We start from the raw sequence: 25090 nt of genomic DNA, 5'->3' as shown, positions 1-25090 counted from the left end.
ACAAAAATTGTCTATATCGGATGACCTTCATTGAACGGGTTCAGAATGACGGAACCACAGACCCACAGAACCACACAGGCCACAGCATTACATTGTCTTAGCAGAGCGAGTTACAGCATTCTAGGTATGAGAAGACAGCAGCTACAGGCAGAGAGAATTACAGCATTCGAGGTTTGAGAAGGGAGAGTAGGCTACAGCATTACAGTGGCAACAGGTAGAGTGAATTACAGCATTCTAGGTATGAGAAGACAGAGCAGCAGAGGTGTAACAAACGCCCCCGCAGCCCCCGCAGCCCCCGCAGTGCGGGGGGCCCCACTCTCTTCAGCAAATGAAGGGGGCCCCGGCCCCTCAGCACTTCAGAGAGCTGTGAGAGAGGCTTCCGCTGAAGCAAGCCTCTCTCCCTCTAAAGCAGGTGCAGGCTGTCTGCAGCCTGCACCGAGCCCCTCGCCCCTCCCTCTGACTGAAGAGAAACAAAGTAACAAGTTGCAATATTTCTCTTCAGTCAGAGCTAGCAAGGCCCGGAAGGAGGATGGGGTGGGTGGGGGCCCGAGCAGGAGGCAGCACAGAGCAATTAGGACACAGAACAAGTCATGAGGTCAGGTCTACCTAGTTATGAGAGGGGAAATGGAGATGGTGTTCTTCCGACAGGTTTTGAAGGCACATACCACACTCATGACAAGAGTATGGAAGCAAATATGCATGTTATTCATGAACTGGTTGCCATTTCCTAAGGAAGAATGGGCAGACGGAACACGCTGTCCCACACACTTGCAAGACTATGTTTTGAATTAATGATTTCAAGATCCTATCTTCTCAATGTTGTCAAATATTGTAGTACTATTTCACAACTTTGGTTGTCATGTAACACTGCACCTTTAGCTGCAGCTCTCCACTGTGAAGTATTTTAAACAATAGCTTGATTCCTATAGGAAATCTTTGGGTTGGATATTTTCGAGCTTTCTAGTGAGGGTGGTGTGGAAAGTTTGTATTCTTTAGTGAATTTGCCTCTATAACATCAGTATATTGTTTCTCTGAATTGAAACTGTGAGAAAGGTGGAGTATGTCTTGAGTCGGTATCCCCTTTGGGAGTGGGGGCCCTCGGAGTCAGACTGTCAGCATTCTCAAGGGCAATGCACGTATGAGAAGGGATGAGGCAGCAAAATGGTGCCCTCAGGTAAGCCCTCTTGTTAGCACGCACCATGTGGGCGTCCGCAGGGGGGTTTGTAAGGGGGGAAGAGAAGGGTGCAAGGTAGAGAGGAGATGAGTGCAAGGCAGAGAGGAGATGGGTTCCAGGTCTTGTGAGAAGGGTGCAAGGGGGAGGGGAGAAGGGTGCAAGGTAGAGAGGAGAAGAATGCAAGGCAGAGAGGAGATGGGTGCAAGGCGGAGGGGAGAAGGGTGCAAGGCGGAGGGGAGAAGGGTGCAAGGTGGAGGGGAGAAGGGTGCAAGGCGGAGGGGAGAAGGGTGCACGGCGGAGGGGAGAAGGGTGCAAGGCGGAGGGGAGAAGGGTGCAAGGCGGAGGGGAGAAGGATGCAAGGCGGAGGGGAGAAGGGTGCAAGGTGGAGGGGAGAAGGGTGCAAGGTGGAGGGGAGAAGGGTGCAAGGCGGAGGGGAGAAGGGTGCACGGCAGACAGGAGATGGGTGCAAGGCAAAGGGGAAAAGGGCACAAGGTGGAGGGGAGAAAAGTGCAAGGCAGAGGAGAGAATGGTGCAAGGTAGAGAGAAGAAGGGTGCAAGGCAGAGGAGAGAAGAGTGCAAGGGGGAGGGGAGAAGGGTGCAAGGCAGATGGGAGAAGGGTGCAAGGCAGATGGGCGAAGGGTGCAAGGTAGAGATGAGAAGGGTGCAAGACAGAGGGGAGAGTGCAAGGGGAGGGGAGAAGGGTACAAGGCAGAGGGGAGAAGGGTGCATGGCAGAGGGGAGAATGGTGCAAGGCAGAGGGGAGAATGGTGCAAGGTAGAAAAGGGTTCAAGGCGGAGGGGGAGAAGGGTGCAAGGGGAAGGGGGAGAAGGGTGCAAGGCAGAGGGGAGAAGGGTGCAAGGGGGATGGTGATGAAGTTAAAAATGTGCCCCCATTAGAAATATTTCTGCGTACGCCCATGGCAACACACACTACTTTGTGAGAGAGAGTGGGAGAGAGAGTGGAGTGAGAGAGAGAGTTGAAAGAAAGTGGAGAGAGAGAGTGGAGAGAGATAGAGTGTAGAGAGAGTGGAGAAAGACAGTGGAGAGAGAGTAGAGAAAGAGGGTGGAGAGAGACAGTGGAGAGAGAGTGGAGAGAGAGTGTAGGGAGACAGTGGAGAGAGAGTGGAGAGAGTGGAGAGGGAGAGAGTGGAAAGAGAGAGAGTAGAGAGAGAGTAGAGAAAGAGACAGTAGAGAGAGAGTGGCGAGAGAGTAGAAAGAGAGTGGAGGGAGAGAGTGGAGAGAGTGTGGAGAAAGTAGAGAGAGACAGTGGAGAGAGAGAGTGGAGGGAGAGAGAGTGAATAGAGAGTGGAGAGAGAGTGGAGAGATAGAGTGGAGGGAGACAGTGGAGAGAGAGAATAGAGAGTGGAGGGAGACAGTGGAGAGAGAGTGGAGAGAGAGAGAGAGAGAGTGGAGAGAGAGAGAGAGAGAGAGAGAGGGAGAGGGAGAGAGTGGAGAGAGAATAGAGAGAGAAAGTGGAGAGAGAGACAGTGGAGAGACATGGGAAAGACAGTGGAGAGAGAGAGAGTAGAGATAGAGTTGACAGAGTTGAGAGAGATAATGGAGAGAGAGAGAGTGGAGAGAGAGTAGAGACTGACTGACTCAGAGACTGAAGACTGACTGACTCAGAGACTGACTGGCTGAGAAACTGACAGAGAGAGAGAGAGAGAGACTGACTGACTGAGAGAGAGAGAGAGAGAGAGAGAGAGAGAGAGCGAGAGAGAGAGACTGACTGACAGACTGACAGAAAGAGAGAGAGAGACTGGCAGACTGACTGACTGACAGACTGACTGACTGACCGAGAGACTGAATGACAGAGAGAGAGAGAGAGAGAGAGAGAGAGAGAGAGACTGACTAATTGACTGAGAGAGAGAGACTGACTCACTGAGAGAGAGACTGTGATGGAATTGGGGTCACGGTGTGTATGCAGCTATGCAATGCCGCTTAAGATTGCTATTGTCTACTAATAAACATTTATTATCAAAATTTGCTCTTTGTAGGTACATCTGCTTTTGAAATACTGCATTGTCGCATTGTCTAATGTTTTAAAACGGAAATGAAAAGGAGTAGTGGATGCACTTTTGTCAAAACTGAACGATGAGTGGGCCTGATGTTGTATATCATGACAGGAGTCTGCATCAGGAAACCCAACTAGAATTGGGCAAACTTCCCCGGCGTACTGATGGCAGGGCCCTGTAATGAATGAACCACCACCTATGATAGCCTGCTGCCAGACTAAGCCCAACCTTTGACTCCACCATCCAGTGTTACTTATAACGGCTGGATTGGTGACAGTGGCGTAACAAAAGCCCCGCATCCCCTGCAGTATGGCGGGTCGCTGGCCTGAGAGCTCTAGACTGGCATGGAGGATGGGAGGGCGGCCCCCTCCATGTAGTTTGCAGGGGGGCCCCCTCATGTTTCGTTACGCCACTGCAGAGCAGGCCACAGCACTACAGTGTCTAAGCAGAGCGAGTTACAGCATTCTAGGTATGAGAAGACAAAATAGGCCACAGCATTACAGTGGCTACAGGTAGAGCGAATTACAGCATTCTAGGTATGAGAAGACAGAGTAGGCCACATCATTACAAAGGCTACCGTAAGGGTGAATTACAGCATTCTATGTATGAGAAGACAGAGCAGCTACAGGGAGAGCGAATTACAGCATTCTAGGGATGAGAAAACAGAGTAGGCCACAGCATTACAGTGGCAACAGGTAGAGCAAATTACAGCACTCTAGATATGAGAAGACACTGCAGGCCACAGCATTACAGTGTCTAAGCAGAGCGAAATACAACATTCTAGGTATGAGAAAGTGCAGGCCACAGCTTTCTAGATATGAGAAGATGGAGCAAGGCACAGTATTCAAGACACAAGAAGAAAAGGCAAGTCACGGCATCTCAGCCTCTACAGGGAGAGTAAATTATAGCATTCTAGGCCCGAGTAGACAAGCAGGTCACAGCATCACAGAGGCTACTAGTAGTAAATCACAATATGTATAGCACGAGAAGATGGAGCAAGTCAGATTACAGAGTGAACCGCAGCATTCATGATACAAGACAGAAGAAGTCACATCCCAGTGACTACAGGCAGCGAATCACAACATTCTAGGCAGAAAAAGACAGAGCAAGTCACAGCATCTACAGACAGAGCAAACTACAACATTCTAGGCACATCACAGGGGCCACCGACTGAAAATCACAGCATTCCATGTATAAGGAGAGAGAACCGATCCCAGCATCACAGTGGATACAGACCGCTCGAATCACAGCTTTTAAGGCACGAGAAGAAAGAACCAACTTTACAGCGTCACAGTTGAACCGGCAGTGATTCATAACATTCTAGGCACACGACGACGGATCAAGTCGCCATCACAGCAGATAAAGGCAGAGTAAGTCGCAACATTCGAGGCACTAGAAGACAGAGCAGGTTACAGCATTTTTGGACCCCCCACACACAAAGAAAACCATATCAGTGCTGGCCCTGCAGAGAGCAAATCACCGAATCACTGGGAATTGCAGACAGAACAAGTCACAGCATTCCTGGCACTGGCAGAAAAGCAAGTCACAGCATTACAAAGACCTGCAGAAATAGTAAATCATAGATAACGAGGGACCCCTACAGACAAAGAAAGTCACAGAATTGGTAGTTCTCCGAAGAAAAAAAAAGAATTATAGGAACTTGCAGAGAGAGAAATCACCCCAACATAAGGCTATGCACGTTCCGTGAATTCCAAGCAAATGTAGAAGAAAGTAAGTCACACCCTCACACGAACCAGTCAAAAAGCAGCACACAGCGTTACAGTAAACAGAGCAAGTCAACATTCCGCTCGCCGGCTCGCGGCTACAGCAGGACCACGCGACTCCCCTGTCCATGTGTCTTCTTCAGACACGGTACGCTCTGCTGCAGCCAGTCCACAGCCTCAGCCCTTGCATCTTATTGCTTTGATTTGTGCCCTTGGGAGTGACACAGATTAGCCAGCTTGGTTTCTCACGCGACACAAGTTGTGTTCCAGGTCTAGGTACTTGGTGGCAGCTGATATTACTTGATGGTCCGTGACTAATGTTGCTGGTGCATGGCGGGTTTTGGGGAAAGCATTTTTGATGGCTGACTGGACCCGTTTGAAAGAAAGATCTAGGCAGACCCTCAACTACGTTTTTAACTTTGGGTCATAAATGTCGCGGGCCTACTGCAATGAGGGATCTCTGACTCAGAGCTTCCTAGGGATTAGCAAAATGAGGGATTTGCATGCAGGAATTTTTGAGTCAACAAATACAGCGTTAAAGAAAAAAACTTCAAATCCCAGAATGCAACTTATTGCTGCCGAACGAGTCTTTCTCAAATGTACAAACCACATGCAGTGCATTTACAAGTCCAGTTTGGCTAACACGCCTGAATCCTTATAGGAAGCTTAGCCCTTTACTGCAGAATAGATTTTTAGCTGTCATTTTTAAATAGTGCATTTCCCATGCCCGTGTCTATTTACGTTTGTCTCTTTGTTGTTCTGCAAACCTGCTATTTTCATACTGATGCTTTGTTCTACACAGGTCCACATGAATTTACCTCTTGTCTATCTGCAAACTTGGTATTTTCAAACTGCTGTTTTGTTCTACTTAGGACTCTATGCATTGCCCTCCTAGTTTTTCACAAAGACTGAATTAGGCCTCACCACCCATACACCTCAGTGGCTAACCGGAGTGTACTTAGGAGACTGCTTAAACTTCTCTCTGGTTTTAAACTGTGCTCTTAAAGTTTATGCAGTACTCATTTTTTGGCTTGAAATGTGATAAGTTTACGTGTGCAAAAAGCAGTATTTTAGTGAATTCAAAATTGTCCCTTACCTGAAAAGTAGAATCTGAAAGCTAGGAAGTGTGGAATGTGCCTGTCTGTATCCAACCACGTTCTGAATAGAGGAGCCACTGCAGACAGGACTTAAGGTCACATTGCTCTTCGATATGTTTTTTAGGAGTTGTTGCATCTGTTGCTGTGATTGGTACTTCTATAGGACTAAGGGCCTAGGGTTTTAGTTCTGATAGGTTGTTTGGGCTAGGGTTCTGATTGGCTACTAGGGCTAGAGTTTCCCCCTGAATTTAGGGATCAGGGCTTTGGCTTTGATTGGCTGTTAGGGCTAGGGCTAGGGCTATGATTGGTTAATGGGGCCAGGTCTCCCATTGGCTCTAGGGTTTAGGGTTAGGGTCCTGATTGGCTAAAGTTAGGGTTCCATTGGCAAATAGGGCAATATTAAGCATAGCAGGGCATCTCAACCTGGGTGTCAGGACTAAGGGGGGAGAGGGCAAAGACAGTTGCCTGTTGGGCTGGGCAGAGAGGACAAGGGCAGTTGCTTGTTTGGACCTGGTTTGGGTCAGGCCTAGGACCAGATACACTGCCAAATTTCCACTTATGAGCTCCCGTCTTAGGCCCTCGACATCCCCCAACATCCAAACACAATATCAGCAAAGGCATCCTACTCATGAACCACAAACAAACCTCATAAAGATTTCATATTCCAAAACACCCTACTAAAGTCTCCCTCATGTCATCTCTCTTTTGACTCATCTCAAACCTCATTTTTTAATCTGATTCTCTTTCTCCCTAATTCCCTTTCTACAAGCTCTTCCCTCCTCCATCTCTCCTTTACTCATCCCAGACCTCAGCTTACTACTATGATCTACCAATTAACACTTCTAGTTTGTTTCCTCTTCTATCCCTCCATTACTCTATTCAATCTAACTAACAGACTTCCATGTCCCCGCTTAAATTAACTTGTACTTCCCTATACTAAAACTATACTCATATTTTCCTATAATATTCCACCACTAAACCTTTTGGGCTCTGGAGTAGGGTGCTAGTTGCCAAAAAGTGCTTCAATGCCTCGTCTGGGGTAGTGGGCGCTATATAATTACAATTACAACACAGAAAGTGACAGGACCCTTTGGGCAAATGAAAGCACAGAGTTACAGAGACTTGCAGATATAGCAAGTCACAGCATTATGGACACCAGCAGGCAAAGCAAGTCGAAGCATTAAAGGAATCTATGTACTCAGTCATTTGCGAAATTAAAGGGATCTATCTACAGAGCAATCGCAAAATTAAATTGATCATACTAAATAAGTAACAGCAATTCTGGATCTACACACAGAGCAAGTCCCAGTATTCCAGAAAACAGATAACGCCATAACAGCGCTAGCGGCTGCGGACAGAACAAAGAACATCAATTTGGGGCCCTGCAAGCAGAACAAGTCACAACACCACAGGACCTTGGATAGAATCGATCACAGCATCTAACGACCTTTACACAGACAAAGATTCATAGGGCCTAGAAGGAGTACAGGTCACAGCATTATTGGGCTTAGTAGCGGGAACAAGGCACACCACTGTAGTGAACACGTGACAGTAAGAGGAATTACCTTTCAAGGACCAGCGTACAAGACAAGTCATGAATTGCGGTATCCGTCAATATAGCAAGTTTAAAAGGCGCCTTCAGACAGACCATGTCACAACATTACTACACTACCATATAAGCAAGACAATCTCACCTTCTACCTTAGGTTGTCAGATATGGATGATGTTCTCTGGGAAGTTTCACATAATCAAATGTGTATGCGATGGAAGGTGAACTCTGGGGGGAACTCATCTTATAAAAGGAGTAGTAAGGCGTGTCCCCTGGGAAGTTTTGTACCTGATGCAACTGGTGGTGGGGGGAGGTTGTGCTTTAGAAGGATCAGGCCTGATTGATGATGCAGTGGGTGTACTCGAATCCTGAAGGATTTGTACCTGTTGGAAAGTGTTGCATGAAGAGCGTGAGTACTCGAGAGTCATTGCTCAATGCTGATACGGGTTTATGGTGAACATACTATTTGTCCTTAAGTGTGGTAGTTGGAAGGTGAGACCTGCTTTTTGCTTGACAGTGTGATACCCAGAAAGTGACTGCTTCCTCTGCTGGATCTGGTGGCTTAGTGAACTAATGCGTCCACTGCAGGGGCCTGTGTTTGTCCTCATGGTCATAGGTTCAAACTTCAGCAGGTCCACTAAGCCTTTCGTCCTTCTAAGGTCGATAAAATAAGTACCTTTGAGTTGGATTATAATAAGCATCTCCTATTCAGTGCCAAGAAATCCTTGGGTGGACTTTCGATTTACAAATACACGTTATGCTGGATGGGTTGGGTGGTGAATGGTTACTTTCATGTGGAGGTGGGAGTGAACAACTACATTTTTTCTGAAAATGTGGGTAGTGGATGGAGACTGTTACATCTACAAGCTGGTGCTGGAGGTAGACCGTGGAAGTTACCTCCAGTCAGAGAGCGTTGGAAGTGGGCAGGTAGGGCTAACGTCTATAGATTGTGTGGGTCTAGAACAGCAACCACAATCTTCTACCAGAGTATTTGGAAGAATGTACAGCTACATCTGTGAGAATGTGTGATTTCTGTTGTAGGGTGGTGGAGGCGAGTGGTGATCCCAGCCTGCTGACCAACGGGGTAGTGGACAGAAGGGGAAACCCTACCTTTTGAAGGATGGTATGGGACATAGAAGCGTTGGCGTGTACGATGATGGTGGATGTCTTGTCGTCCCGGATTTCTTTCAGAAGGGGTGTAGGGTCACGGCGGTCATCCAGCATCCGTACAGACAGACAGTCCTTCGAAATGAGAAACTGGCGAAGCAACTTCTCAAGGTTTAAAAGGCCTGTGAGAGGAGAAACAAGAGACCAAGTAGAGCATTTAGCTAATAGTTTCAAATAATAAAAACAGTACAGCAGTCATTTAAACATAAATACTGTAAAAGCAAAGGTTGCCAATACTTGTATGTTTTATTCATACAATGAAGAATTGTTGTGCTATACTCTGTAACAATTTTAGGTGTTCAATACCGAAACTAGGCCTTTTAAAAATGATAAGACGTTTTCGAAATTGTTCAATTTGGGATTTTATGAGAACTCTGTTTTAGATTTACTGTCATTCCCTTGTAAAATAAAAACCGTGTTTTTATTGAATTTTGTGGGAACAAAATCTTAGAAACATCCACAATATCTTGATTTTTTTTCTCAACTTCAGCAATAGGAGATAATTTGCATATACAGAAACCCCTTGGCCACAACCTGATTCTACTGGGAAGAAAGTTATTTAACAGAAAGGCAGTGCTCCACGTGCTTTTGCTGAAGCACTGCACCAAAAATAGCCTAACACAAGCATATTTTAAAAAAAATCCAATTATCTCTCTTGCAATGTATTTCTGCAAAAAAATAACTCCTTTGAAAAAGTCCATTTTTGAGCTTTATTTCTGGCAAAATAAGTGGAAAATGTTTAAAGATCTTTGATTTATTCTTCTGAAAAGTCGGTTAGAAAAACGGCAGAAGAAGTTTTCCTTCCAAAAATTATTTTGCAGATATTTTCACAAACTTTCTTTTTGGTTCTTCATATTTTTCACTTAGTTGGCTACTTCAACATGGTAAATATATTTTTCCCCTCAAATGTTTTTTCACAAGTTCTTTTTATCTAATCAACAATATATCCCCTCTTCTGTCTTTCTGTTTTATGCCTTTCCTCTGAGTCTTTTTCCGCTTCCTATATGTGCTGTAGAATGTAGCACACATGGAAAGTGGGAAAATTAGGAGAAATAAACATATTTCTCACTTGGGAAGGCATAGCATGTTGTGCATTCTCAAGTATACTACTCTTAGTAAATCTGCGAATGCACTTAAAACCATGGGTGGGTACATGGGAACAGCCATACCCCACCCATAGAGCGCCTCCTGGCTGTAGAGTAATGCAAGGCAGCCATGCGTTACTTCAGATTTACTCAGCCACATGAAGCCACACAAAGTGGTTTTACGTTTCTCAGTAATTCTCACTTAAGCCCTTGCAATACCTTGTGTGTCGCAATGGCAACACAATGTCTTCGCAAATCTGGGCCATAGTACTTAACCTCTTCGATGCTTGTGACGGAACCATTCCGTCATGCCTCACGGTTGGGCTGTGCGGATGACGGAATGGTTCCGTCACGACCACACCCGCGAATGGAATGTTCAGCACCGGCGGAGAATCGGCGCCGCAGGCAAGGTGTTAATAAAAAGCCGAAATAAATAATAAAATAATCTTTCTCTTGCTTCCTACACTCCAACAGGAAACACTCCACTGTTTCATACTCATCCTTTGTTCTCCAGTGCTGCCTTCGTTTCTCCGTCCCCCCTCTCACTATCTCATCTCTGTTTAGGGTTGTGGGTGCAAATAGATGTAGGTCACTGAGGCTTATCTTAACAATTCATGTCTTTAAAGTAAACAGTTTCTCACAAACTTCCAGTAACCTTCTTTTAAGGGATTCCAGGAGGTTGAGGCAGACTATTATTTGTCCTATTATCCAGATCCGGATCAGAGATGATGTTAAGCCTCCAGTCACAACTTACTCTCATAATCTACTTATGAACCTTAATTTATATTCATTAATTTAATTTTTGAACTGAAACAACCTTTCTAAAAGGATTTTAGAGGCCGTTGTTTCCCGAATGGTTATTTTCGTCATAAAGGGGCCTCAGTAGAAGGGGAGGGTCTAATTAGAAACCTTCAGTCTTTGCTTTGGGGTTTCATCAGAGTGAGGAAGAGTCCTCACAAGCATTACCTTAAAATACTTTAACTGTCTAGAATAAGGTAAATTCATTGTGGACAACTGAAGTGGTGTGTTTTTATCCCTCAGAATGACGTAACCTAAGTTAGTCTATATGCAAAGATCTGCTTGATCAATAGGGATCTATAATTCTAGAAACAATGAGGTAAGGCGCATTTTCAAGTACTTGTGAACACGTCTATGTTGATAGCATGAAACTTGGTGCCACAAGATTTTCTTGTAGGTACCTAACCACCCAACTGGGCGCCATCCTTTTAAGTGAAATAACAGTGTTTGTAAGGACCATGGAAAACATCGCTCAATATGAAGCCCCACCGCTTTGAATATAGACAGCGACACTCACACTCTGCTTTGGCACAAATTAGGCAGGCAGTGGTGCTGTTGAAGAAGTGAAGCAGGGAAGCAACAGCAACGCTGACATCTGTGTTACTGGGGTGGAGGTTGAGGGTGGTGAATCTCTGAAACTGGAACTTCAGGAACTCTTCTGGGCCAACTTTGACATGAGGAACCTGGAAATAAGAGGAAGAGCAGTGGTCAGTGGTGACTATGGTCAGGGGTGTGATTGAAGAAAGTCAGCAGAGGATTCAAGTGGGTACTAAGGACTACAGAAAGTGGATTGGTTAGTGAAAAGGGGGAGAAAAACAAAATAGAAGGCAATAGAAGAGATATGGGAAGACCAGGAGCAGCTGCGGCCCATGCGATGGGGCCATGTGTGGGGGTATTTTGAAGGACGATGACGAGGGAAAATTAAATATTTATTTAATTTTGCCTCGTCATCGTTAGTCGAAATCTCCCCCTGGCCTGCCCCTCCGATCTTACCTGCACGGGCCACGGCTGGCCAGGAGCAGCAGGAGACAGAGCAGGAAGTCCGGGTGACGGTATAGTAAGACTCTAGATGGAGGACTTGGTGAGAGGGCAGTAGTAGAATTTCAGGGTAAAGGGCAGTAGCAGAACGTGGTGGGCATACCGTAGGATGACGAGGTGGGAGGTCAGCAGAGGGCTGATTGGAAGAACAAAAGTGAGAAAACCGGATGGGAAAAAGTAGTAGATAGACAGGTTTAAAGTCTAGCTGGAGAAAACAGTGGGAGGGCAGTGGTAGGGACAAAAGGTATGAGTGTGGCATCAGAGAAATAGGGTGGTTGAAGACATGTTTGGAGCAGGATGGCATGATAGCAGTAGAGTACAGAGTGGAAGATCCAAAGTGTGAAAAGAGAGAGGACAACAGTAGGTAGACAGTGCCAGAGGGCTTAATTAAGGAGATAATACAGGAGATTAATAGTAGGATGACAGGGTTGTAGGAAATAGGCAGTAATATGTGATACAGTGGATTGGCATAAAGGCAACAACAAAGATGATGTTTGGAAGTGGCATAGGATTCACTGCAGCCAGGGGCTGATTTGAATCACTACATCACCTCACTCGCCTAACCCATTTTTTATACAAGGCCAGATGACTTCTCTGATAGGTTGCTTCAATCATAGAATGAAGGGCTCCTTCCATTCATGTCCAAAGTATCAAACAATGTTATATGGCTGTCAAACATGAGAAGAAGGTTTAAAAATGTGAAATCTTGAGTAACCGGATGAGCTCCTTCTAGGCAATTTTGTTTACGAAATTCATTGAGTATTTTATAGAATTCTTTATTTGCACATTTAGCATTTTGAATTCTGTCTGAATAGTACCTTTTCTTTGCTGTTTTGATAGCTGACTTGTATAACCTGACATTTTTCCGTAGGCAAAGTTTGTCTTGATTGGTGTTTGTTTTGAGCTAGGCAGGTTGCAGCTTTCTAATTTGTTGTTTTATGTTTTTTATCTCTGTATTTCTCCAAGGTGCCTGTTTTCCTCTGTTCTGTGGTTTTGAGTGCTATCAGGATGTCAAAAGCTTCCTGTAGCCACTCATATAGTTTTTTAACAGAATTTAATGTTTCTAGATTTGTATTTGATGTTAGTTGTGTTTCTAAGTGTTCCAAATTCAGTTTGTTCCATGTGGAGAAGTGTGGCTCAATGGTTAGAGCGGCAGACCCTGATGCAGAGGTCTGGCCCGGGACCAGGGTTCAATTCCCCGCCTCTGCGGGTCTTGGGCTAAAAAATTCCCCGGACCTAATAATTCTCGCCTTGTTGCCTATTCCAACCATGGAGTCCCACTCTGCAAATCTGGGCAATAGCTTGCTTAATCTCCACAACGGCCCCCACAACGTTAAGGATGCCTGGCCTCCACCTTGGGGGTGCCCAGGAGTGGACACCTCACAGGGAAAGCCAGGATGGGTACCACAGCGGTATTCGTACAAGCGCCTTGAGACCCTTGCGGGTGAATAGTGCGCTATACAAGTATTAATTTACATGGTCGATAGGTGGATGCATGCAACGTGGTTTTAGGAGTGTCGCTTAGTGTTGTTTTAAGTTATAAAGAAAGTAAATGGTGGTCTGACTGTATGACTGGAGTAATAGTTTGAAAGGTAACTAGTTCGGTATTAGCAAAAATGACATCTAGGATGTGTCCAGAGTTGTGTGTGGGTTTGTGGACGATCTGATGCAGGTTCATTTCGTCTAGGCTAGCGATTATTGTTTTTGGATGGGGCATATTGGGTTTGTCAAACAAAATGTTGAGGTTATTCAGAATGTATAGGTTGAAGTGTAGTCTTATCAGGTTTGAAACTGTGTCTGGAAGTTTGTCTGGGAATGTTTCCTTGCTAGGTGGAGGTCTGTAAAGGAGCAGGAAGTTACAGGAGGAAGACGGTGTAGGATTGCATCTGGTGAAAAGGCCTCACAATTCTTTATGGAGACGCCATCCACTTTAGTGATATGTAATGTTTGCCAGAACACAACAGCTAGGCCACCTCCATTTTTGCCTATATGATTTTAGGTGTTCTTTTGATAGCCGACTGGTATTGATTCAAGCAGGACTGGAGCCATATCATCTCCAACCATAATTCAGTTATGAATAGTATGTCTGGTTTTGCATCAGTGAGAAGGTCGTAGATGTGATGATTGTCTTTAGAGAATGATAGAGCAGTTATTAGTAGACAGTTGAGAGAATGCACTTTGTCGATAGTGTGACTTTGTTTTGTAGAAGAGTGATCAGTATTTTCTGGGCATGCTGAAGATGTGTCTTTAGTGTTGGTATTAGCTGTATGAGGATAGCAATAGTGGAGCTGTTCTATATCGTGTTCCTCGTCCAGCAGTGTTTGAGAGTAAATTGGTGCACAGTGTTGATTTTGTGGTGTAGCGCAAGCTCGTGTAAGGCGCCGCTTTTAACGCATCCTTTGTTTTCTACTGCATCTATTGTTTTCTACTGAATCATAGGACTGTTTTTAACCGTTTTAAATACCGATACGTATTTTGCTCGTACTTACCCGCACTGAGCTTTCTCACTCTCCGGTATGCCACGGGGGCTCCCAATTGGTCAGAGAGAGTGCCATGTTGTTCTTGCTGTGACAGCCGCCATCTTAGTTGGTGGTGGGTGGTGTTCCAGCTGTAATTAGCACTCCCGGGGGGAACATATTTGATATATGGGAAACCGGACGCGCAGTGGACGCAAGCTCATGTAAGGCGCCGCTTTAACCACATCCTTTGTTTTATACTGCATCTATTATTTTCTACTGAATCATAAGACTATTTTTAACCGTTTTAAATACCTATACGTATTTTGCTCGTACTTACCTGCACTGAGCTTTCTCACTCTCCGGTATGCCACGGGGGCTCCCAATTGGGCAGAGAGAGTGCCATGTTGTTCTTGCTGTGACAGCCGCCATCTTAGTTGGTGGTGGGTGGTGGTCCAGCTGTAATTAGCACTCCCGGGGGGAACATATTTGATATATGGGAAACCGGACGCGCAGCGGACGCAAGCTCATGTAAGGCGCCGCTTTTACTGAATCCTTTGTTTTATACTGCATCTATTGTTTTATACTGAATCATAGGACTATTTTTAAACATTTTAACTACCTATACGTATTTTGCTCGTACTTACCTGCACTGAGCTTTCTCACTCTCCGGTCTGTCATGGGGGCTCCTGATTGAGCAGAGGGAGTGCCACGTTGTTCTTGCTGTGACGGCCGCCATCTTAGTTGATTCTGGTTGGCAGTCCAGCTGTAATTATCACTTCCAGAGAAAACATATTTAATCTATGGGAAATCGGATGCGCAGAGGACGCGCACAGTAAGTGCGCTGCTGGTGCACGTAAGGCAAGCCTGTCTGTGCCCGTCCGCGCTAAAACCGCGCTAAGCGCCAGGGACACTACCCAATTCTCTATTTATCCAAGGGAATGCCAGCTATACTCTGGTAAGGACCTGCGCAAGCTAAATACTTTTCCAGCTAATAGGACCAAAGATTGTGTTTGCCTAGACGTGCGTAATCTACCCTCATAGACAGCCGAGGCATGTCCTAACTGTGGCTTCCTCTTACAGCCAGACCTGGCACCCCATATACCCTTCCCTCCCAGTTTGCCACTTAAGTTAAAAGGCATTAGGGCAACACGTTGTGCTCTTATTAACTCCCGGTCTCTAACTAACCATAGGTTAGATACTGCCGAGCTGATTGAGGCTCAGCAATTAGGCATACTGTTTATCACTGAAACTTGGGGTGATAAGGCCGCTGGAACGGATTTTGCTTGGCCGTTCCTCAGGGTTTCAAGGTATTTAGACACAAAAGAATTGAGAAAAAAGGAGGTGGAATTGCGCTGATTTAGCGCAGCACCTGTAAAGCATCCTTCGAGCCCATACCCTGCCCAGACTGTGAAGCTATTTTGTTAACCTAAAAATAGACAGTTGTCTTGTATTTAAAGGGGTTTTACTCTATCGTCCACCAGGGGGAAAAGCGGGTTTCCTAAATACAATTTAATCCCTGCTTGAAACCTATGCTATTGAGGATCCAATCATTTTTTTAGGAAATTTTAATTTCCATCCTGAAGATGGCTTGGACTCAAATACTGTCTCTCTTATCGATCTTATGACTATTGTTGGTTTAAATCATATAGTTATAGGCCCTACACATCAGGCTGGTCACACTCTTGATGGCGCCTTCACCAATAATGAACTCATCGCAATCAAAGAGATTCTGCCTTAAACATGGACGGATCACTCAGCTATAATTTTTTAGCTACACAACCCTCCCATGAACTTGACTACCAATTCAAAACAACTCACTAGGACTAATCGCAATTGGAAATGCTCAACTGTCTAATGCCCAAAAGAAACTTCCAGAAGATGTGGAAATAGCCTCTCTTCAATTCAATAACTGGCTCTCATACGCAGCTGACAAGGTAGCCCCGTATAAAAAAAACTCCAACAAGAGAAAATCACCCACTGCTCCATGGTTTTCGGAAGCTCTTAGAGCCAAGAAACAGGAGTGTAGACGACAGGAGAGACACTGGAGAAGCAACTATAATGCCAGCGATCTCTCCAACTACAAATCCCTACTGGTTGAATATAAAAGCATGATAATGACAGAGAGGCACTCATATTTTGTTAAACTAGTTGAGGAGGCAACAAACTCCACCAGGGAGCTCTTCCAAGTAGTAACTGAGCACTCACAAGATTTTTGCAACATATTAGCGCAACATTTTATGAATAAAGTGAAGCAAATATATGTCATTTTTTACACTAGAACATGCTGAGATAAATGTGTCCTAGCCAATGTGGGCTCGCCTAATGCTGCAACTTTTTCTGAATTACCAATGATAAGATCATTACTCTTATTCAGCAGGCCAAATTATGCTCTCCCTACGACCCTTTCCCCCCCCCCAATATGTTCAAGCAAGCCCCTGAGACTTTGTCTCCCAGTCTTACCACTATCTTTAATTCCACGTTTACTCAGGGAGTTTTCCCCCACTATTTGGAAAAGGTCATCTATTTTGCCACTACTAAAAAAAAAAACCTTGTTCCCACCAAATAGAACAAATACAGACCTATTTCTTGTCTTCCTCTACCTGCAAAGTTGGTGGAAAAAGTTATGAACGAACAGTTAACTTACTATCTGCTTAACAACAACTGTCTAGACGAAACTCAGTTCGGTTTTAGGCAAGAACATAGTACAGAATCTGCCCTAATTAAAGCCACAGAGGAAATCACAACAGTATTGGATACTGTGGGCACTGCTGCTCTGATTTTGCTCAACCTGTCGGCGACCTTCGACACGGTTGATCACAATTTGCTGCTTAAGCGTCTGAATTCTATCGGCATCACCGACAAGGCTCTCACACTGGCCTCTTCTTTTCTGTCTGGAAGAATGCAATCAGTAGCTTTGGGCAGCTATGATTCACCTTCCTTTGTTCTTCCATGTTGTGTCCCACAGGGCTCATCCTTGAGCCCCACTCTTTTTAATATGTACATGTCTGAATTGACAACACTTATTAGATCCTTCGGATTGGCACTGAGTTCATATGCAGAGGATACACAAATTGTCTTGTCTGTTTTCAAAAATACTCTGCCACTGACGTCAAACTGTAAGGACTGCATGCTGGCAGTTAGTTCATGGATGAGTTCTCACTGTCTTAGACTGAATTCAGATAAAACTGAAATAGTCATTTTTGGCAATTTTTTGCTGGTCTGGTCACAGAGTTGGTGGACAAATGAACTAGAGGCGGCTCACATCCCAGCCACCAAGGCAAAGAACCTTGGCGTAATTCTTGATAACAAACTGAAATTTGAGGCACAGGTTAATGCCATCTCCTCATCTAGTTTCTTTCTTCTTAAAGTAATCAAAAAAATATTAACTTTCATTCCTGTCGACAGCAAGAAAAAGGTGATTACCTCGCCGATTTGTGCCAAGCTAGACTATTTATTTATAAAGTTTTGTATAGCGCGAACAAAACCCCGAAGGGTATCAGAGCGCTTCACATAATGGAAGGGAAGAACAAAGTGAAGGGGAAATTGCAGAAGGGGTCAGAGAGAATAATATAATGAACTAATAGCAATGTACCAGGATGAGAACAAACATTACTTAGTAGGGTATGACAGACAACCACGAGCATTACAGTTGTTAGGCCAAAAAGAGTGCAATCAGGAGTCATTTAGAAAGCAGACCAACCATGGCCATTTAAGGCAAGAACTTGTTCATTAGGATTATTTTCACTTCATGTTTGAAAGCAGCAGTGAAGAGGATTCTGCGGATTTCCAGTAGAAGAGAGCTCCAGATGTTCGGTGCTGAGCCAGAGAAAGATCTGAGCCTTGTTCTCTTTTTGTGAAAGGTCTGAGGTTTCAATAGGAGAGGAGTTGCACATCTTGATGGTCTACCCCCTCCTGATAGCTCTAGTGTTTGAGCCAGGTAACCAGGGGTTTTGAAATGGAGGGCTTTGTGCATCAAACAAGCAATCTTTAGTAGTATGGTAACCAATTTAGGGCTTTATCTTGGTATGCCTGAGTAACAACTTAATAAGTTGCAAATGATCCTGAATGCAGCCGATAGGATATTGCTGGGAATTCCTACGTTTCACTCAGTCAGAAAATACCTGCAAAAGCTGCACTGGCTCTCAGCTAAGAGCCGTATCATCTCTAAGGTCATTTGCATTACCTACAGAGCACTTCATGATACTGGTCCTAAGTTCCTGAGACGCCTCCTTTAATGGTATGCCCCTAAGAGACATCTTCGCTCAGATGGAGCTAAATTGATAGCAACTTTTTTCTAAACTAGCTGGGGTGGCAGAAGCCTTAGGGTGGCAGCTACAAAACTGTGGAACGATCTTCCTTTCTCTATTAGAACTCTTCCAACCTTGTCTGCCTTGAAGGCCCTGAAAACCTGGTTATTTAATAAATAGGGACCCTTGTCTTACATGAGCCTGCCTACCCTGGACTTTAGCGCCAAGACACCTCTGGGTATGCGTGCGCTTAATAAATTATTAACAAAACATAACATAACCTTGCTGTGCAGGAGACATGGAGATACAAAGTTGTGAGGTGGGGCACGTTGCTTATATTGTTTGCTGGTGTTTAAAGCGGAAGGTGTATGAGTCAGGGGTGGTAGTGCAGCATGAGGGTCATGTACTAAGGGGGTTATTAGGATTGCGGAATTTCCGCATCCTCTGGGCCGGCGGAAGCCACCGCCGGCCCGGAGGATGCGGAAAATCCGCAGCGGACCCACCAAAGACCCACCGCCACATTAGGATGGCTGGTGGGTCCTGGTTTCCGTCCGCAGCTTTTCCTCCGTGGTTGGCTTACAACCGCGGCGGAAAAGCACTAATCTGGTGACGGTGTCTCTCAGACACCGTCAGGCAGATTAGGATGTGCCCGGAAACATGCTTTTCCGCGGCGGCTTTTCCGCCGTGGAAAAGCATGTGTAACCTCACTGCGGGGGGCCCGTTGTGGGCCCCCTAGGTGAAGGGGGGTGGGGGGTGCACATGGGGGGTACCAATGATACCCCCCTGCATTTGTATGCGGAAAGCGGCAGGCACCGCACGGTGCCTGCCATTTTCTGCATACAAATGCAACACCTGCATTTTTAACATTGCTGCGAGTGCAGCTTGAAGCCGCACCCGCCGCAATGTTAAAAATAGAGGATGTGACCGCCAGGGTGGCGGTCACATCCTAATTGCACAGGAGGGAACTCCGCATGCCATGCGGAGGTTCCCTCCTGCTCTGGGGTCGCGGACGGACGCAAGTCCGTCCGCGATCCAAATGAGGCCCTTAGTTTCTAAATTGTCCAATGGATGAAAGGCGGTTGAAAGAGAGTTGCTGTGTTGCTGTATGTGTGCTAGGTGTGGTGCAAGAGAAAGAGCGGCATTTGAATTTGTTCATTTGTGTAGTTTGAAAGGTGGGTGTATGTTTGTATTTTGTGACGGAGTGAAAGTAGATGCTGATATATTTGTTTTATGAGATGGATTTGTTTGTATAGCATTGTTTGTGAGTGGAAGTTGTAAGGTAAAGGGGTGATAATGTGTTTGTGAGTAGAGTGTATGTTGTGTGTTGGAGGGGATGAAGTAGAGTTAAGAGTGTTTGTATTAGACTTGTTTGCCACAGGAGTTAACATGTGTGGTGCCGTGGGGTGTATATGTTGTGCGGTTGTGTTATTGTGGTAGAAAGAAGAGGAGGGTGTTTGTCGGACAAATGATGGAAGGCTGAGTATAGGTGTGTTAGTGATAAAAGGGGGTCTGTTAGGGGTAATTAGATTGTGTGTGTGTGGGTCTGGTTTGGTTGTATATGAGTATGGTGTGGAATGGGGTTGTGTTAGTGATGAGTGGATTGGTTAGTGGTACACGATAGAGTTGTGTACTGTTCGTAAGTGATGGTAGGAAAATTGTGGTAGCTGGGATAGAAGGGTATATGGGTGTGGTTTGTGCTGAGATATTGTATTGTGCATAGGGTTTGTTTGTAATACACAAGTAGAGAACATGTGTTGTGAGTGTGTTACTATGGTCACGGAGGGGTTAGGGTGTCTGCTGATGAATGGGAAAATGGGCAGCATTTCTGGCCCTAGTTCCGACCAGTCTCACACAGGCTCAAACAGACACTCACGCTTCTCCTCTCCACTCTTAGCCTTGACAATCGGCCTGAGACGCCCTAAGCCTTGGCCTTTTATAGCCCTTGTACTCAGGTCACCCCTTCAGCCAATGCGAACCCTAGCCCTAACCCTTTCCAATTACAACACTAACCCTAATCCTTAGGACCAATAAGAGACCAAGAACTTACAACCAATCATAGCCCTAGCCCAAGCACTCAATCAGGCAAAAATCCCTAAACCCTACACCCAATAGAAAGCCTAACCCCAACCCCAGTACAATCGCTGTTCCCAGCAGCCAATCATAAACGAAACCCTAAACCCAATCTCCAATAGACAACCTAACCCTAGGCCTAGTCCGAAACCTAAACTCAACAACCAATCACACACGAAACCCTAAGCCCCATATCCAATAGAAACCCTAACCCTAGTCCCTACCCTAGACTACGCAATCAATCACACAGGAAACCCTAAGCCCTACGTCCAATAAAAAGCCCAGCCCCACAAACCAATCTGAAACCCTAAACCTATCCACCAATCAGATCACTAACCCTAAGCCCTACATCAATATAATCACTGACCAGGCACAATCAGAACCCTCAAATAACCAAACAATGAGAACACTAACCCTAATGCAATAGAAACACCAGATGCAACCACCAATCACTTCACACATGTACCATCCAATAGCAGACTATAGAAGGTCCCTGCGACCTCAGTCAAGGTATGCCGGCCAGGCCAGGGAGTTGGAAGCTGCTATTCTATTAAGAATCTCTTAGGAGACAGACAGGCTCAATCCATACTTTGGACTTCTGCAGGTAAGGGCCTGAAAAACATTATCCTCAGTATACAACTTTACTCACTCTCCTAGCCAAACAACAAGTGCACAATCCCTACAAAACACAGCTTAAACAACTCCCAGCAGATTACTGCTGTCTCAGAGCACCCATTTTCACTCTCTGATGTAGAATATCCCTGTTGCTAGGGGAGGAAGGGAAGGGGGCTGGTTTCACTCACTTGTTAACACAAAACGGGAGCTGGGGGTAGATTGCTTAACATTCAGGTCTGAGCACAGAGCAAGGGAGAAATTAGGAGGGAAAAACAGGTAGTCAAGGGGAAGGAGAGGGGAGAAAACTACAGATTTTGGACGGCAAATCCCACAATTCAACAGGTTAAATAAAAACAGTCACGTGCAAGTTACAAGCTACAATTTTAAACACAAAATAGGTGAGAAATGATACAATCACAAGCAGGTTAAAACTACAATTTTTAAACTGTAACAACCACAAGTCAAAACGTTTTAAAAAATGATGTAATCACGGGTAGGGGAAAATCACTTTTAAAATTTTAGGAAATAGACAGCACCAGTTTGCCTCCTTTGGTTCACTGCAATCTGGGGCACAGGGGAACTGCAGCTCACAAAATGAAGGTGAATGGTTTGGGGTTCACCCAGCAACCAAACACATATTTACAAAAGAGGGTCCTAGGGAAATAATATTTAACGACCAAGAAGTCTCCTATCCCCAACTATAACTGAAACAACAAAGAGGAGACTACCGGTCAACAAACATAGAGACGCAAGAGATTGGACAGAAAATCGTGATACTCAGAGCAATGCAAATCCAGCCTCACTATGTTGAAATGAATCCCATCAGCCCACCACAATGGCGGAGTATCGTCATCTGGGAATGATCATTCATTGTATGAATTGGTGCAGCCCACACCTTTCCAGGGGGAACCAAACTGCACTTAATTCACAACCAGTGATCGATCCAATCAAAATAAAATCTCAATCAGTGGTGCTGATTATTTGCAGTGCAAAAGAAAGTGAGTATGAAAAAGTTTAAAATTGACTACTAGGACGCAAAAAGAATTTAATAGATGCTATCCTAGTGTCAAGGTTAAAAACACAAGCTGATAGAGCTATCAGAATTTGTCGACAAAAGAAAAGGAGGCTTTGGACACATTAGCTAAAGATAGCTCCATTACAATAAAACCCGCTGACAAAGGGGGTGCGACGGTTATTTTGGACACCAACACCTATCGAGCTGAATGTTTGAGACAATTGAATGATGTCAACTCGTATCGACCTTTGGTGACAGATCCCATGCCTAGATTAGCTGCTGAAATCAGTCAATTGGTAGACAAAGCTAGTATGGAAGGTTGGATTACTCCACAAGAAGCAAAAATCCTGGTTACTAGTCATCGTGTTATGCCATACTTTTGTTGTTTACCAAAAATACTCAAAACACAGAGACCACCGCCAGGAAGCCCCATCATCTCTGGCATCGGCTCTTTATTAGAACCTTTGTCGACTTTCGTTGATTTTTTTTAGGCCCCTGGTGAAGGAAATGCCCACCTACCTTGAGGACACTACTGATGTCCTGAGATTGCTCCCTGGTATTGACTTTGATGTCACTACTGACTTCCTTGTCAGTTTTTACATCGAGTCATTGTATACCTGTATCCCACAAGAGGAGACCCTGGAGTCCATCAGAGGTCTCCTGGATACACGGGATCTGAATAGCATAACTCCAGTGCATTTCATCATGGAGTGTGCACTAATGGCTATGATGAAGAATTTTTTCAGATTTGAAGAGCAGATCTTTTTACAGATCTCCGTAACATCAATGGGCAGCATTTTTGCGCCTAGCCTTGCCAATCTCTACGTTCATTTATTCGAACAGGAATATGTTCTCGACCACAGCAACCCTTTTTTCCATCGGTGTTTCTGTGGAAGAGATACATAGATGACATCTTGGTATTGTGGTGTGGCTCTACGGCTGAGATCTTGGATTTCCATGTATGGCTTAACAGTAAGAATAGGTTTCTTAAATTTACAGTTGAGTATAGTAATACTCAATTACCTTCCTGGACATCCTGATTTTTCCATCGGATGGGAAACTAGGATGTGAGCTATACAAGAAACCAATGGCAAAAAACTTGTTGCTGACGTTTGGGAGTCACCACCCTAAGGCTACGTGAAAATCTGCTTGTGGGGCAGTTCCTACGTATTCGTAGGAATTGCTCGGAAAGACAACATTTTGAAAGACATGCTAAGGCACTATCAGAGCAACTCAAGGTTTGAGATTATCCGAAACATCTGGTACGTCAAGCATGGAAACAGGCTGCCAATATTAATCGAGATGCCCTATTGGATGTCAGAGTTGTGAAAGAACCTTTGAATAGGCTCACTTTTGTGAACACCTTTAGCACACTTTCTAACCAGGTACAGAAGATGGTACGGAGACATTGGAGGATCTTAAATGTGGCTAGTGAAAATATCCCTACTCCTTTGTTTTTCTTTAAGATGGGCCCTAGTTTGCAAGATAGTGGGGTACACATGAGGCCCATACTTAAGATCCATGAGGCCACTAATACACTCTGGAATCTCCCTGTGATCCGTGGCCATTACCCCTGTGGTTCCTGTAATGCTTGTCCAAAAAACCCAGAAAACAGAATTTGTGGACATTGGCACTGGGAATCCTTGGATTTTGAAGACACACACTAATTGTAATTCCGACAAAGTCATCTATATGATTACTTGTCCATGTTCGCTTAGATACATTGGTTATACTACACGGAAGATCAAGCTGAGGATCAGCGAACATAAAAGCACGATTAGATGTAGCAAGCAGTCCACACGTCTTACAAACCATTTTCTCAGCCTTAAACATAAGGCAGAAGACATTAAGTGGGTAGTGCTCAAGCGACCTTTTATTCCATCACATATCAGTGACATTACGAGATTTCTTTTTATCAAGGAACAAAAATGGATCTACAGATTGAAATGTGACAGCCAGGGACTCAATGACGAGATTCCGTGGGTGACTTTATGAGTTGACTGTTGCCCTTAGGGACCATAGCTATATCACTTCTTCTGTATATATGAAGCCTGTGATTGCATATTGTGGCACTCATTAGGCGTTTAACAACAGTTTTTATATTGACCATTTTTGGCTTTCTTACCACTACACCTAATGGAGCGCACCTATGAATGCAGCAGGTTTCGATGTCCGAACTGTACCCCCTTCTTTTAATCATCTAGGCCCAGCACTTTCTTCTATATAGTACAATAATTTGTGGTGAGCCTGGGAGCCTTTGCATCACATTACAGGTCATTGTGTGGCGTACTGACAGGTTACAATCTATTCTGAGTTTGCAGTTCCTTGTAAGTCTGCAAGCATGCGTAATTATATTTGAACAGTGGCATAGGTATTGATGAAGATAGGACCCATGTTATACAGATAACTTTTTGGTGATGATTAGACAACGTATTTATATATTCCAGCTATCGTGGATCGCTGAGAGTTCAATCAATCGCAATGCACAACATTTCCCATCAGGTTTGTAGTTGCATTAATATCCCCCGCGCATGCGCGAGTGATCAGTGTGCAACTTTCCAGCTACTACGGACCGTAGATAGTTCTATCAATCGCAATGCACTACAATTCCCATCAGTTTTGTGGTTGCATTACGTTCCCCGCGCATGCGCAAGAGTGACCAGTGTGTAACTTTTGGGCCTCTTGACTTTACGTTGGCATGTTGTCGGTTCCCTCGACGTTCATGTCCATAGTTTTTTTTCTGACGGACATTGGTCCTACTGCCTCATCGCTATGTTATTTCTGTAGTCCACGTGAATGTGACATACTACATTCCCCATCTGGCCTGCAGAGCATCCGGGATCTGGGCGCATACGCTAAGGCTAACGGGGAATAGTATCCCCTTTTTTGCTCATGCGCGGATCTGTGATACTTTCACTCCAGCCTCATTACGAGGGGTTCATGTGTTGCCGATAAACCAATCAACAGGCCTATTTAAGGACACTCCACCTGCCGCCAGGTTACATCCCCTTCGGCTCGGTTCCAGCCAGGGGTACCGA

At 44.9% G+C, this 25090-nt stretch overlaps 1 protein-coding gene across 1 annotated transcript in view; it reads right to left on the bottom strand.

The window, feature by feature from the left end:
- GRIK4 (glutamate ionotropic receptor kainate type subunit 4) overlaps window positions 1-25090 on the bottom strand; it is a 1036684-nt gene that overhangs the window by 562487 nt on the left and 449107 nt on the right. Inside the window, exons 4-5 of the mRNA XM_086958780.1 lie at window positions 11126-11291; window positions 8669-8847 (exon numbers count right to left, since the gene is read on the bottom strand). Of these exons, the coding sequence (XP_086814906.1) occupies window positions 8669-8847; window positions 11126-11291 (345 nt within the window). The remainder of the gene's footprint in view (window positions 1-8668; window positions 8848-11125; window positions 11292-25090) is intronic.

The sequence above is a fragment of the Lissotriton vulgaris genome, chromosome 2_1, assembly GCF_964263255.1.
Source record: "Lissotriton vulgaris chromosome 2_1, aLisVul1.2, whole genome shotgun sequence".
Taxonomy (NCBI): domain Eukaryota; kingdom Metazoa; phylum Chordata; class Amphibia; order Caudata; family Salamandridae; genus Lissotriton; species Lissotriton vulgaris.
This window is presented reverse-complemented; position numbering and strand designations above follow the sequence as displayed.